Here is a 15,189-nt window from a genome sequence, read left to right on the forward strand (position 1 = left end):
ACGGGGCCACCAGCCGCGGCCCTGCCCGCTCCGCCCGCCCACGGCCGGCACGGCGATGGCAGAGTGGGGTGCTCCCACCTCAGACTCCCTGCGGCCGCCGGGAGGGCACTGCCCGGCTGCCCCCCTGCCGTGGCACCGGCGCTGTGCCCCCAGCCCGAGAGCGGCTGCCGGGAGGGCGCGGAGCATCCCACCGCCGCCCGCCTGGAGCAGCAGCCAGGAAGATGAAAAGTGCCATAAATTATTCACTCACAAAAGAGACGAGAAGGGGGAAGAAGGGGAGGAGGCAAGCCGGCGAGGAAGGGATACTTCACACAATTCAGAGAAACCGAGTGGGAACGGGGGCCCCGCGGGGGCCCCGGCCGGGCGGCAGCTCCGCACGCAGTGGGCACAAGCGAGCGGCCCCCCCGGGGCTCCCGCACCCACGGCCGGGCGGTGGGCAGCACGGGAGACCCCGGCCACGCTGGCGGCCGTGACCCCGGCCCCGCACTGGAGCACGACGCCCGCCTGCTCCAGGTCCTGCCCGGCTGATCGCCGCCAGGACGCACACGGCAGAGCTCAGCAGCGTCGCCGGGGCCGCGGGGCTGGCCAGGGTCCAGCTAAGGGGCTCTGCTTCCTCTCTTTCTTCGTTAACGCAAACCTCGTTACGTCCCAAAGCGTCCGCCCTCGGCACTCCCTCGCCGGTCGCCGCCTTCGAGCAGAGCCCCGGCCGAGCCAGACATCTGGCAGGGCCGGACAAGGCAGCGCTGTGCGGCCGCTGCCCCTCCGCCGCCGTGAAAGGTGCCCCCCGGTGCCATCTCCGCAGCCCAGCCCGAGGGAGCTGCTCCCTCCGGCACCAGGACCCCACCGCTCTGCCCTGCGACGGACGTGTTCGCCTGCACCCGAGCTCGGCTGCAGAAAGCAGCCTTGCCACGAGCCGCCCCGGCTGCTCCCGACCCCCGTGCCCCCCACCACTGCTCCTCCGGCCACCGTGCTGCTCGAGGGGGGCTTCAGCCCGGAGCCGGCCGTGCCGGCGGCGAGGAAGGCGATGGTGCAGACCAGACCTCTCCTTGTGTCGCCGCTGCCGGCGGCCACCCGGACCCCGGCGCAGGGAGCGGACACGCTGCGGGCCCACGCTGCCCGGGCTCCGCCGCTCCCAAACCAACAGATTCGGTGGCTGCGGGCAGGGCTGACGCCGAGCCGGGGCCTCCAGCCCAGGCCTGTCACCAGAGAGACCCTGCCGCTCACCCCCAGCCCTCTGAGCAGGACGGAGCGGGGACCATCCCCCCGAGCCACGGGGCTCTGCACCCCTCCCGGGTGAGGGACACGCTGCGGGGCTGACCCCCGGGGCTGGGGGGGCTCCGATCTGGCTCGCGATCCTCTCTGCTCCGGACCAGGGAAGAGCCCTCCAAACCTCTGCTCCCTCCGAGCCCCGAGCCGAGCGCAGTGCCACGGGCGGGCGAAGCCACCAGGGCCCCGCAGCGCCCGCGCTGACTCCCCAGCCTCGCCGCGGGCCCTTGCTCGGGGGGAGCAGCTGTGCCCCTGGAGGAGGTGACAAGGAACGGAGCCACCAGCCCAGTGCTCAGGCAGGGAAGTCCTTGGGGGACAGCACAGCGAGGGAACACCGGGGACAGAGGGGACACATGCCTAAGAGGCATACGCTAAGGTCACATCCAGCTGCTGTGAGGCCTGGGTGCTGGTCCCAGTCCTGTTTAGGCTCTGAGCTGGGGCTTCTGGAAGGGTGAAAGCCAACAGCAGCGCAGGAAGCCCTGAGAGCAGTGCGGATTCTGCAGCCTGGGGAAAAAAATCACAGAACCACAGGATCCCAGAATGTTCGGGGTTGGCAGGGACCTCTGGGGTCCCCCAGCCCAACCGCCTGCCCAAGCAGGGTCACCCAGAGCAGGCTGCACAGCACCGCGGCCAGGCGGGGCTGGAATATCTCCAGAGAAGGAGACTCCACAGCCTCCCTGGGCAGCCTGGGCCAGGGCTCCATCACCCTTGGAGGAAGAAGTTCTTCCTCATCTTCAGACGGAAAAAAGCCAGGGTCTCGGGGCTCGCAGACCACCCCTGGCAACGGGCAGCTCAGACGGACTGAGCACAGACGGGGCCACGCGAGGAAAGCGCCAGCGGCGGAGGGGAACCGGGAACCGCACGACACGCGAGGCGAGGAGACGAGGGTGCCATCGCCCCGCGTCGGGTACCCGCCGCCGGGGAGCAGCGGGTGTGGAGCGGGGCGTCACGGCCGCCCTGGGACGGAGCCCGGCGCGAGGTCGGGGCGCGGGGTCCTGCGGGCAGGGGCTGAGCGCGCTGTGCGGGCAGGGTCTGCACTTGGCGAGGGGGCTGCCTGCTCTCCTGCCCACAGCGTGCCCGGCGAGGTCGGTGGTGCGGGGAACCCAGCGCTGCGCAGCGCCGGGTGGGCACCTCACCCGGAGCTGCGGGACGCGGGACGCACCAGGAGAGATGGGACAGCTGGGGACAGTTGGGGACAGCTCGGTGCCGCCCCTGCCGCCCCAGGACAGGGAGCCCAGAGGAGCGACGTGCCCTGCCTGCTCCCCGGGACGGCACCCTGAAACGACGCCTGCCTGCCTGTCCTTGAGGTCCCCCCCGGGGATGTCCCCAAGCCCCGGGAGCCTTCCCGCCGGGCGCCTCGAGGGATGCCCCCGAGGAGCGCGGGCCTTCGCAGGTAAGTAGGTTAAGCAAGTCCTTTCTCCAAGGTCTGGATCAGCCACTGCTGCGCAGGCAGAACGGGCTCGGTGCGGACGCTGTCAGTCAGGGGAGGGCTGCACGCAGGGACATCAGCTGGGGGGGGATCCGTCCCCGCACGGTGCCACGCGCCAACGCCGCGCCCCCCACACAGGGAAAGCAGATCTTGCACCCCGGAGCTCTCCCTGCTCTGCAGAAGGGTCGGGCAGGGCGGGCTGAGGAGCAGCAAGCCCAGCCCAGGGGCTGAGCGCTGCTCCTGGGCGCCGGAGCAGGATGAACGCCCAGGGAAGAGCAAGACGTGTCCTAGCAGCGGGCAAGACGGAGGAGTCTTCTCCATCAGTTCAAGTCTTCGCCATGTCCCGTACGCGGGGTTCCGGGTCTGCCTGCTGCTCTCCTTTCGAGGGCATTGCTCTCGCTGCCAGGTCACAGCGTCCCCGTGATGAGACCCCGCTCACCCCCCGCACCAGAGCAAACCAGGAGGTTTTGCGACGCCGCACTCTCCCGCGGACGCACGACGGACAGACCCCAGCTGCAGCTGCTGCAGCAAGGCAGGGCCAGGCGCCGGGACCTGTGCTCGGCTGGGAGCAGGCAGGGGACGCCTTCGGGGACAGCGATGGGCACGGGGGACAGCGAGACAGCACGGCCTTCGGGGTCACTTTGCTCCGAGGGCACGCTGGCTCCCACGGACGCATCCCTCCAGGATGTCCTGCACAACAGCCCCGCGCCAGCAGCGCAGGGTTCGGGTTGATCCGGCCGTCGCCCTGGGCAGCCGCCGGCTTCCTGCGGGCACGTACGCTGTGAGCAACATCCGACGGGGAAGGGATGTTGCCGGGAGCTTCACGTTTTCCGTGCTGGGGCCCGCAGGATGAGTAACAAAGGAAAATGGAAGGACCGAGTGTGTGCGTGCCGGCACGGCTGCGCAGAGCTGGCCGGTGCATCCTGTGTCCCACCGCGCATCCCCCGGCGCGGCGGGAGCCCCGGCTCTGCTGCCGATGCTCTCCCGACGGTGCCTCCTCCGCTCCTCACCCACCAAAGCCGTTAGGTCTCATTTGTTCTCCCTGCTCTTCCAAGGGCTGACGCTGGTTGCGGCGTGGCTACGCCGGGCCAAGGTTTCTGGGCATGGAGACAAGGTGTTGGCTTCCGTCCTGGCTGCTGTTTAGCTCTCCGAAGGCTTCGCAGACACCTGCGTATCAAAGCGTGGGACGACATTCCCTGCTCTCCCGTCTCTCCGGATTTCCTACGGCTTCGCTCGGATGCCACAGCAGAGCGCTGGCTCCCCCCAGGCCTCTGAAAGACCTGGAGCTGGCACTTTGGTCCTTTAAACAAGAGTTTTTTTAACGAGTGGGTCAGACGATACTGCTGTCCCACTAGGGAATTCCTCATTAAAACTCGATCCCTTGGGAAGCCTTCCACAGAGGACGCCCTCCAAGCATCCCGCCCGCCGGCCGGCAGCAATGCAGTAACTCCGAATGCTTTGCAGAGGGAGGGGAGCACCGAGTCCCGAACGAGCTCCCGGCCGAAGGAGGTGGGGTGCGAGCCGACCCCGCTGCAGCACCGGGGTGCTCGGAGCTGAGCCCGGCCCGGCGGCCGGCGAGGCGCGGGGCTCACCGTGGCACCGGCTGCGTCTCCCACAGCGGGGGGAAGGCGGCCCGGGCTCTGCGGGGCTGCTGCGGGCCACGGTGGACAGCTGACCGCGGGAGACGGGGCTCCACACCCCGTTTTGGCCCGGAGCTCTTCGAGCAGAGCCCTTGGGCTGCCCCGGGGCGGGGGGTCTGCACAGGGCAGCCTGGCCAGCCGGGCTCCGAGCAGCGCACGGCTCACACGGGCTGCTCACTCACATTCATTTCCTTGGGAAAGCCGTGCACAGCCTTAGCGTGCCAGCACGAATCCGGTAAAACACATTTGGATCCAGAAAAAAGAGCTTTCACGGGTCGAGAGCAGAGGAAACCGAAGAGGGCTCGACACTTTGATCCGTGCGCGTTCCCTTCCCTGCGCCAGCACTCTGCCTCTCCTCCCTGCTCCGTGCTCCTCTGCTCTACCCGCCCGCTGCCCTCCCGGCTCGCCGTGCCTGCTCCATCGTCCTTCCTCCCGTCTCAGCCTCGCACACGCTCCAGTCCGGGGTGGGAGCGTCGGTTCCGCAGAGGGACTGACACGAGGCCTCTCGCCCCAGCAGCGTTAGCCTGTATTTTAGAGCTCCAGTACGGGACACGGCCATTCACCACCACGACAAAACCTCTTTTCGGGCCCATAAAATACCCCCTGAAGTATGACAGCCTGACGGGAATCCCAGCGCCTGGCTTCTACCTGACGGGTCTTGTTAGCAGCCCTGGGCTTGGCTTGCTTACTCTGCGACTCCATCACTCTGATCTGCCAACGTCCACCTGGTCCAGCCTCCTGCCGATCCCGGCACAGCCTGGGACACCTGCCCTGCTCACGAAAAGGGACTGTTGGTGCTTTATTGCTCACCACTGAACCCCACAAAAGAAATTACAGGAGCCAAGCAGGGCCCCACACCTGCTTCTGAGGAAAAGCCACCGGGCGTGAACGATTGGAAGCCTTTCCCAAGAGGGCAGAGAGGGAGAGAGGATCCAGCTTTGGTGAGAACACCTTGATTCGCCTGAATACATGAGTCCCTTCTTGAATTATTATTCTGTTGAATAACAGTCTTGAGCAAAGGGATCAAAACCGTGTCATTCTAGATCGCAAATGAGACTTGGGAATTCCGCGGTGAGGGATAAGCCACAAGCCCACCATGTCCTAACGGGAGAACGGCAAAGCTCGGCGGGTACGGAGAGACGGGGCCAGGCCAGAGCCTGAGAGCCAGCGCTCGCTCGGGGCAGAGCTTCCAGCCTGGTCCCAAGGAGCCGAACGCTTCTGAGCGAGCGGCCGTGTTACCACCGAAACCCCCTTCCCCCGCCCGCGGCACAGCCCCGCCGCCGGGCCCGGCACGCGCAGAAGTGCCGCCGGCCGTCCCGCCGGCGACGGGGCCGGGGAGCAGCACAGGCAGGCTTCACATCCTCACCGAGGCTGCCTGGCTCCGCGGCCGCTGCTCGTCAGCTAAAACCAGCAGCTTCTTCAAAACTGCAGATCTTCAAGTGCCACAACGTGCCGGACTGACGAGCACCATGTCCCCGCTGTCCCCACTGTCCCTGCCGCTGGCCACACAAGCAGCTAAAAGCCCCCCCAGGCAGACCGGCCGGCACAAAAGCCCTTTCTTTCCTCCAGGGTGGGTTTCCAGTCCCTTTTCTCAAGGCAGCACCAACCCAGCCCTGGTTGTCCCTCGACTCCTCTGCTCCCTGACCGCTCCCCCAGCGGCGCCCGCGCTGGGGACAACGTGGGATTCAGCCTCGTGAGCCAAAGCCGGTGACAGTCCAACCACCGAATCCTTCCAGGCATCACAGAGATGAACTCTGACCTGAGCTCGTCCTTCTACCATTTATTTACTTGCTCTTTTGTTCTAAACTAGCGTGTTCCACAGGAGGAACACACCACCTCTCCTCACCGACCGCCGCCTCCCACCCAGCCCACGCGTGCCCCCGTCAGCCCCCTCCACGCGCCTGCCCGGAGCGAGGAGGCCCCCGCGCCCGCCCCGCGCTCTCACCGCTCTCGGCTGTCGCGGATCACGCGTTTCTTGCCGGGGGACCCAAGGCGCTGCCTGAGGTGCAGCCTTCCACGCACGGAAAGCTGCGACCCGCGCTGCGCGGCCGGGGCACCCTTCCTGCGGCAGGGCAGCCCGCGGGTCAGCACCTCCGGGGCTCTCCTCGCCGCACCCCGGGAGCTACAGCCCCGCGCCTCCGGAGAGAACGCGGTGACCGCTTTCTGGGGGAGCTGGGAGCCGGGTCCCCGCACAAGGACCATCAGCTCCAAGCTGGAGAGGGCCCTGGCTGAGCAGGCTAAATGGGAAGGACTGGGAGTCGGCGCTGCTTCGAAGCCTGTGCCGATATGAAATCCATCCTACAGGTGGGACACCTGATCAGAAGGGACTGGTTAATGTTTAATAAGTCACAAAAACATCCCACGGCAGCGGCGGCGAGCGCTCCCCTCCCGCTGGGGCACTCACCGTCCTCCTGGCCGTGCAGGTTCTGCGGGCTGCGCATGCTCTCGTCCTGGCTGGGGCTCAGGCTGGAGTTCAGGTGCTGGTCAGCTGAGATCCATGTGGAGTCGTTCATATCAAAGTCCTCGCTGCTCACCGATGTCTCATCCTGGAGGCAAGCGGCAAAGGGTTAACTCGCTGAGCTATTTTCTTCCCTCCTCTCCCTGGTTTTGCCATCTCCTCACCGCAGCCGTTGGGTGGGCAGCTCCTGCCCCCCACGCGCTGGCTGGCCCCCCAAGGCCACGGCGCGCAGCCCTTCCCTCCGCTGGCTGCCCCGCTCGGCTTCCTGCCTGAAGCCGCCGGAGCAATGGCACTGTCTCTAATTGAGGACAATTAGCAGGAGCTCGCATCCTGTAGGAGCGGATGGCTGAGCCCTGGAGTTTACCCTTTAATCCCCATCCACGCCGGCGCGCTTCTGGCGAGGCAGCGGCGCGCGGGAGCGGAGGACGGGGCTGCAACTCCGCCGAAATGGCTCCGGAAAACGTCTCGGACTTTTTCTGAGATGGAATCGTCCGCTGCGACGGCCATCTCGGAGGACGGGCAGGGCACGGAGCGGCCGGAGCGGCCGACCCGGAGAGCGGCAGCGGTGCCCACAGACCCGCACCGCCTGACGCGGCAGAGGAGGCTCCGGGAGCGCAGCCCTGAGGGCCAGGGACGGCTCCTCCAGCCCTCTCCCAAGGGACGGTGCCTCTCCACGCCAGAAGCGACAACGCGTGCCCGGGGAAGGGGCTGGCGGGGCGAGGCAAGGACACCCCGGCTGGGGCCAGGGAGCCCGGCCAGCCGCCCGCTCCCGAGCACGGCGTAGATGGCATTCCTCTCCCCCACCCCGCAGCTGAAAGGACATTTTCTCTCTCCCTCTCGCTCCCTTCTCGCTAACCTTTACAGTACTTCAAGACACAGCCCCTGGATCGCTTCCAGCGCCGGAAAGGTCAGCCACAGGATTTCAAAACCATCATCATAAAGGCAGCACTGAGCTCCTGAATGAGAGGAGGGGCCGTGGGACCTCCCCGGGCTGAACCTCGGGACGCGCAGCCCGGGCGGAAGCAGATCCGTGTCCCCGTCCGGGCACGGTCCCGCTGCCGAGCCCTTCGTCCGCCTTCCTCTCCCCGCTCCCCTCCCGAAGCAGCGGGCAGCGACCGCATCCAGAGCCCTGGGCTGCAGGGGAACACCAAAAATGTTTCCAGAGCCGCTTTCAACTGCGCTTGCCTTTGATCGAAACATTTCAAAGCCTTGTAAACTCTCTGCTCTTATTTTTTTTTCCTCCCCCTGGTCCTGAGATAAAATACAACCCCCGCTCCCTTTCCTTGTAAGCAGCAATTGGAAAGCACCCCTCCAACCTACGCCTGCGCCTCGTAAAAACTGCCCTGTCTGCCCGCTGCCGGCTTTTACTGCGAACAAACAAATGTCTTTAAGGCCAGGTTTGTGCCTTCCCTCCCTGCTCCCGGTCCCTGCAGACACATCTGCTGGCTCAGGGCTCGCGCCCGCCCCCGGCTCGCTCCCTCCCGGGGAGTTTCCTGGAATTTACGGCTTGTGAAACCCCGCACGCACGGACGGACGGACGGACGGACGGGGCTCAGCAGCCCCACGCACACCCGCCACCAGGCCAGGGACGCCCCGACCCCAGAGCCGCCGGTGCTGCCAGCCCGGTGCCCAGGGCAGGAGGAGCAGGAGGGGTGGGCGGCGGGGGGCACGGCGTCCCCCCACTCCACGCAGCACTGCTGCCAGCCAGCCTGCCTGCCCAGAAACTCCATCTTGTACGTTCAGGAGCCGAACTGCAAAGGTCTCCCTGTTGCAAACTATAAATAGTCTCTCCATTGTAAGCATCTGCAGGGAGGCAGCCACCCTAATATGTGGCCTTCTTCACCAGGCTTACTCCAGATTACTGTCAGAGCTTAAGGGACGAGCGCAAATGCCAAGGTCCTCGCTGCCCACAGGCTCTCACCTGCCCGGCGAGGAGGACGAGGAGCCCTGGGAGCGACCCGCGGTGTTTTCGGAAAGCGTCCGGCTCGGGCAGGGCAGCTGCGGGGCGGAGGACGCGCAGCCTCGGCACCCAGCCCGGGAGGTGTCACGCTCTCCGGGCGCTCACGCGTGGTGGGGAGGCGGCGACGCGACGGACGCCTCGCGTGCGCTTGCTACGCAAAGTGCTTGATAAACACGGACAGCTCTCTGGAGGCGCAGTCACATTCACCTATTATTAGAAATACTCCGGGTAGCAAACCAGAAACTGATAAGCTAGAAACAACTCCCGTCCAAGCAGGCCACCGCAGCTCCACGAGCCCGGGGTCCGGCCACCAGCACAAGCGCAGGCTGCTGCCGAGGGACCCCGAGGCCCCAGCGTCACCCACAGAATCACCGAATCACAGAATGGTTGGGGTTGGAAGGGACCTCTGTGGGTCCCCCAGTCCAACCCCCTGCCCAAGCAGGGTCACCCAGAGCAGGCTGCACAGGACCTTGTCCAGGCGGGGCTGGAATATCTCCAGAGAAGGAGACTCCACAGCCTCCCTGGGCAGCCTGGGCCAGGGCTCCGTCACCCTCAGAGGGAAGAAGTTCTTCCTCGGGTTCAGCTGGAGCTTCCTCTGCTTCAGTTTGTGCCCATTGCCCCTTGTCCTGTCACTGGGCACCACTGAAAAGAGCTTGGCCCCTCGCCTTCCAGCCAGGGCCTGCTGCTCTTCGGCACTCGCACCCTCGGCCAGAATGCCAACGGGACACACGTCCCGGCAGCGCACAGCTCCCACGGCACAGCCCACCCCAAGGCCGACCACGCAGGCAGCGCCGGGCTGAAGCCTTCCCAGCTTCCCGGGTGGGAACGGCCGAGGGAGCATCTGCTGCTGCCGGCGCGGGGCAGCCCCCCGGCTCTGCCCACGCCGCGGTGCCCCGCAGCTCCTCGCGCCTCTTCCCAAAAGCAGGAACGCCCCGAGCTTGAGCACAGAATCCCAGAATCCCAGCATGGCAGGGGTTGGCAGGGCCCTCTGGGGTCACCCAGCCCAACCCCCTGCCCAAGCAGGGTCACCCAGAGCAGGGGGCACAGCACCGCAGCCAGGTGGGGCTGGAATATCTCCAGAGAAGGAGACTCCACAGCCTCCCTGGGCAGCCTGGGCCAGGGCTCCGTCACCCTCAGAGGGAAGAAGTTCTTCCTCATCTTCAGTTGGAGCTTCCTCTGCTCCAGTTTGTGCCCGTTGCCCCTTGTCCTGTCGCTGGGCACCACTGGAAAGAGTCTGGCCCCATCCTCCTGACCCCCACCCTGCAGATATTTATGGGCATTTCGAAGGTCCCCTCACAGCCTTCTCTTCTCCAGGCTGAACAAGCCCAGCTCCCTCAGCCTCTCCTCGTAGCAGAGATGCTCCAGTCCCCTCCTCATTCTCGCAGCCCTGCGCTGGACTCTCTCCAGTAGCTCCTCATCTTTCTTGAACTGGGGAGCCCAGCACTGGACACAGGACTCCAGAGCACGGCTCTGGCCACCCCTGTCCCTGCGGCTCCGGCATCCTCCACTGCCCCTCGGCTGCATCCCTCGCTGCTCACTGGGACACCCAAGCTCCCTCCTCAGGACACCCCTCAGAGACCCGAGGCTGAGCACCAGGACCTCCTCGCGCCGCCCGTCGGTGCCGGCAGCGGCTCCCGGCACTGCCCCGCTCCGCCAGGGACCATCCCCGGGACGGGCGGCCCTGGCAGCCATGCCCGGAGCGCTGGCGGCGCAGGCCCAGGGGCAGCCCCAGCGCGGTCGGCTGGAGCCGCGGGACAGCAGCACAGCACACGGCCGGCGTCAAAACCTCGGGCACCAGAGCGGGATCACAGCTTCTGGGTGGCGGGCAGCTCTGGATGTCCCCCGGGTGCCAAGAGCCCCCCGACGCGGGCTCCACCGGCCAGCCGGACAGGGCAGCGTTTCCCCGCAGCAGCAACGGCCACGACTCGGAGCAATACGGTAAATCTGATCTACCCTTCCACCCTCTTTTGGCTTGCGAGTCAGGCAGCTCATTCTTTTTCCTCTCTGGGTTCTCAGGAGAATTCTCTCTGCTAATTTCTTCTTTCCTGTAAACAAACTTCAAATGAAACTTTCATTAGAAAACAGAACGCAATCCATTACCAGCGCCTGTCTCCGGACCCGCCGCCTCTTCCCCGGTTCCACGGCACTCGTGGCACAGCGGGGAGTGACAGCGGCTGCCCGGACCAGCCAGCCCAGAGCCAGGCCCTGGCAGCGCCGCTGCCGCCCCGCTCCTCCCTGCCTTTCCCAGCTCTCCGCAGAGCTCTCCTCGCCCCGCAGCCCAGGCCCATCGCTTTGTTCCCGGCGTTCCAGGGACCGAGCGATCAAGGGTCAGGCGGCGTGCGTGCGGCTCCTCTTCGGCAAGGGGAAGTCGGATCCCGCTGGTGCCTTTGCAGGCCCCACCCAGACACCGGAGCAGGGCTCCCGGCACCACTCGGGGTTTGGAAAACAACCTCCCCGCTCCTCTCCTTATCTCCCGTCCAACGCGTGCAGCTGCTCGGCAGACGCTCGCAGCCAGCATTTTCCAGCCGGCGGAGGCCGGGGCTCGCGCTCGGCACCGCTGTCCCACTCCCCGCTCACCGACCCGCACGCACCGCGCGCGCACGCGTCCGCTGAGCCTCTCAACTCCCCCCCCCGAGTTCGAAAAGTGCCCTTCCTGCTGCCGAGCTGGACACGCGGGGCACCGAGAGCCGCCCCGGCACACAGCGAGGCGCTGCCGGACCCGGGAGCACAACCAGGACCTCGCGGTCAGCTGCGAGGGAACGGTTCTCTGCCTCCCGGGGAACAGCCTCGCTGCAGCAGGGCGGAGGGGGAAGCTGCCCTGCCACCCGGACCTCGCAACGCTGCGCACGGCCATCGGTGACCTGCTGGTTTTACAGCCAGGCTCCGTTTCTCGGGGACCGCCTTGCCAGCCTCTCCAGTCACCCACACGCTGAATACTCCGGGCTCTGAGTCTCCGGACGGTTTATTTTCCCTCTTTGAGTCCTTTTATTTTAAAAACGCGTCCTTTCATGCCACAGCCCACCATCCCGATGGGATTTCCTTCCGCCGAGCGGGAACCGAGGCTGTGTGCCGCGCAACCTCCCCGGCACGCAGCCACGCTCAGCTCCCCACCAGCAGCAGCCGTGTTTTTAGAGTCAACAAAAGGCAACGCGTGACTGCCAGCCCCCGGCGCGGCTCCGCCGCCGTGCCAGCCGCGACCTGCCCGGCACGGGCAGCCCCCCGAGCTGCCGAACCGGGCCGGGGCAGAGCCGCGGCAGCAGCCCGGCGCTGGGGACGGGCTCCGGGGAAGGCAGTGACCGTTTAAACCCGGCCCTCTGAGCATGCCAAGAAGGTATTGAACCAGGTTTGACCCTAACTTAACCAGTTCAGCGCAGAGAAAGGCTTACTAATGGCAGATAAAACACTCCGGGTCAAAGATTGATAGCGCAGCCACCCATACGGCCGTGGTCACCGCTCCGCCGAGCCCCAGGAGCCTGGGAGCCCCTGCAAGCCCGCGGGTGGGGGCCGGCGGCGGTGGCAGCGAGCTGTGACCGCGCTGCCTGCTCGGCTGTCGCCCACCGAACCGAGCATCCCCGGCGCTCTTTGTCAGGCCACTTGCGCCCGTGTTCGCTGCCCTTCCTGCGGGGTTCCGCGGGACGCGGCGAAACCGAGCATTTGTTAGTTCCCAAAAACCGGCAAAAGAGTTAATTCGAAGGACGGACGGCAAATGGAAGAGGAAGGGAAGATCATCGCCTCCTTCCCCCCCCCCTCCCCCCCCCCGAGAGCTCTGCCTCCGGGAACCCCCCCAGGAGCGGTCCCAGGGCCCTGAGGCGGAGCGGTGCTGGCAGGGGGAAGGCGGCACCCCCAGCCCCAACCCCCAATCCCCAACCCCAGAACCCAGCCCCCAGCCCCAGCAAGCAGCCCCCAACATCAGCCCACAGCCCCCAACTTCAGCCCACAGCCCTCAGCCCCAGCACGCAGCCCCCAGCCCCAGCACGCAGCCCCCAGCCCCAGCAACCAGCCTGTAGCCCCCAGCCCCAGCACGCAGCCCCCAGCCCCAGCAACCAGCCTGTAGCCCCCAGCCCCAGCATGCAGCCCCCAGTCCGCAGCCCCCAACCTCAGCCCGCAGCCCCCAGCCCCAGCCTGTAGCACCCAGCCTGCAGTCCAGAGCCCCAGCCCCCAGTCCGCAGCCCCCAGCCCCTAATCCCAGCCCGCAGCCCCCAGCCCGCAGCCCCCAGCCCCAGCCTGTAGCACCCAGCCTGCAGTCCAGAGCCCCAGCCCCCAGTCTGCAGCCCCCAGCCCCTAATCCCAGCCCGCAGCCCCCAGCCCCAGCCTGTAGCACCCAGCCCCAGCACCCAGCCTACAGTCCAGAGCCCCAGCCCCCAGCCCCCAATCCCAGCCTGCAGCCCCCCCCCCCCCCCCCAGCCCGCAGCCCCCCGCCCCAGCCCCGCGCTCCTGCTGTTCAGCGGGGAGGTGCTGAACCGAGGGTCGCAGGGCGGGGGGGTCCCGGCCAGCCCCGTGTGCTCCCCCCCCCCGGGCCCCCCCCGGCCCCCCCAGCACCGGAGCTCGCTCCCAGCGTTTCCCTCCCCAGGCGGGGCGGGGACGCCCGTGAACCCCGCGGCGTGAACGGGCCCCGCGCTCCGCCGCGGGCAGCGGGGGGAGGGGGGCCGGGGGGGCAGCCCCGCGGGCTGAGCGGCGCGGCCGGGGGTCCCCCCCCAGCCCCCCACGCGTGTCCCCCCGCGGCTCCCCGTCCCGCCCCCCGGTAAATGAACCCACCCGCGACCGAGAACCGCGGCCCCGGCGCTGACACCCCGGCGGGGCTTTACCTCGGGGGGGGTGCGGGGGTGCGGCTGGGCAGAGCCCGGGGCCGGGGGCGATGGCGGCGGCGCGGGGCCGGTGCCCGGGAAGCGCCGGGGCCGGAGCGCTCCCGCCGCCGCCTCCTCCCACTTTCTTCAGCGCTTTTGTGCTCTTCCGGGGAAGGGGGGAGCGGCGCCGGGCGCGGGGAAGGACGCGCCAACCCCCCCCCCCCCCCCCGCAACACCGGGCGACCCGCAACTTCCCGGGGAAGCGGGGCCGGCGCGGCCGCACCCCCGGGGTTGGGGCAGGGCCCCGCGGCCGCCCCCCCCCCCCCCCCCCCGCCCCGCCCCGCCCCTCCCCGCAGCGCCGCGTGGAAGCCCCCCGCGCATCCCCCCCCCTCCCTCCTCCCGCAGCGGGGCCGGCGCCTACCTGGAGCGGGGCGCGGGGCCTGGCGGCCTGCGCCGGCCCGGCGGGGGGGGCGGCGGGGGGGGCCCGGCGGGCGGCGCTCCGGAGCGGCTGACAGCGGCTGCTGCCCGGAGAGGGGCCGGCGCTGCCGAGCGCGTCACTCCCGGCTCCCGGGGGGGGGGAAGGGGAGCGGGGCGGCGGGGGGCGGGCGCACCGGGCCGGGCGCGGCGGGGGGCGCGGGGAGCCGCGCCTGGAAGAGCACATTGGGGAGGGCCGGGGGGGGGGGCTCCGCAGGGAGAGACAATGTCCGGGGCCCGGCGCCTGCTGGAGAGCCGCGAGAATGCACCGAGCGGGGGGGGGGCTGCCCCCGGGCATCCTCCGCTCGGCTCGGCCCGGCCCGGGGGGCTGCACCCCGCCCGGGGACCCTGGGTTCGGTCCGGGGGGCTGCGCCCCGCCCGGGGACCCGCATCCCGCCCAGGGACCCTCGGCTCGGCTGGGCTCGGGTCGGGGATCCGCATCCCGCCCGGGGACCCTGCGAACAGCGGGGGGGGGGGGGCTGCACCCCGCCCGGGGACCCTCGGAACGGCGGGGGGGGGGGCTGCACCCCGCCCGGGGACCCTGGGTTCGGTCCGGGGGGCTGCGCCCCGCCCGGGGACCCGCATCCCGCCCAGGGACCCTCGGCTCGGCTGGGCTCGGGCCGGGGACCCGCACCCCGCCCGGGGACCCGCATCCCGCCCGGGGACCCTGCGAACGGCGGGGGAGGGGGCTGCACCCCGCATGGGGACCCTCGGCTCAGCCCGGCTCGGGGGGCTGCACCCTGCCCGGGGACCGGCATGGCGGAGTGGCTGCACCCCTCCTGGGGACCCTTGGAACGGTGGGGGGGCTGCAACCCGCATGGGGACCCTCAGCTCTGCATGGGCCGGGGGGCTGCACCCCGCCCGGGGACTCTCGGCTCGGCTCAGGGTGCTGCACCCCACCTGGGGACCCGCATCCCACCTGGGGACCCCTGGCCTGTCGACCCCCAGCTGCCTGCCAGAGCTGTGTGCCGGGGTTGGGCCGTGCGGCGGGGCGTGGGCGACGGGACCCCCGCACGGGTGGGTGCCCCACAGCCCCCTCCCCAGCACCGGCGGGCGCAGCGGTACCCAGGCCCCGCGCCCCCTCCTCCGCCGAAGCCTTTTGTCTCAGCCGGGTCCGAGGGCGAGGACCCCGCTCTGCCCGCAGCCGCTCGACCCCCGGCTCGTCGGGGCGGCCTCGA

General features: G+C 68.8%; 1 protein-coding gene across 2 annotated transcripts in view; it reads right to left on the reverse strand.

Annotated features, from left to right (window-relative positions):
• Window positions 1-15,189, reverse strand: part of NOL4L (nucleolar protein 4 like) — a 68,367-nt gene that overhangs the window by 16,299 nt on the left and 36,879 nt on the right. The window contains exons 1-2 of one of the 2 annotated variants that reach the window (XM_075438348.1): window positions 13,959-14,009; window positions 6,740-6,881 (exon numbers count right to left, since the gene is read on the reverse strand). In XM_075438348.1, coding sequence (XP_075294463.1) covers window positions 6,740-6,848 — 109 coding nt within the window. In that variant the 5' untranslated portion in view covers window positions 6,849-6,881; window positions 13,959-14,009. Of the gene's footprint in view, window positions 1-6,739; window positions 6,882-13,958; window positions 14,010-15,189 lie in introns of those variants that run through there. The other variant, XM_075438347.1, reaches the window with a different exon arrangement.

The sequence above is a fragment of the Opisthocomus hoazin genome, chromosome 18 (genome assembly GCF_030867145.1).
Source record: "Opisthocomus hoazin isolate bOpiHoa1 chromosome 18, bOpiHoa1.hap1, whole genome shotgun sequence".
NCBI lineage: Eukaryota > Metazoa > Chordata > Aves > Opisthocomiformes > Opisthocomidae > Opisthocomus > Opisthocomus hoazin.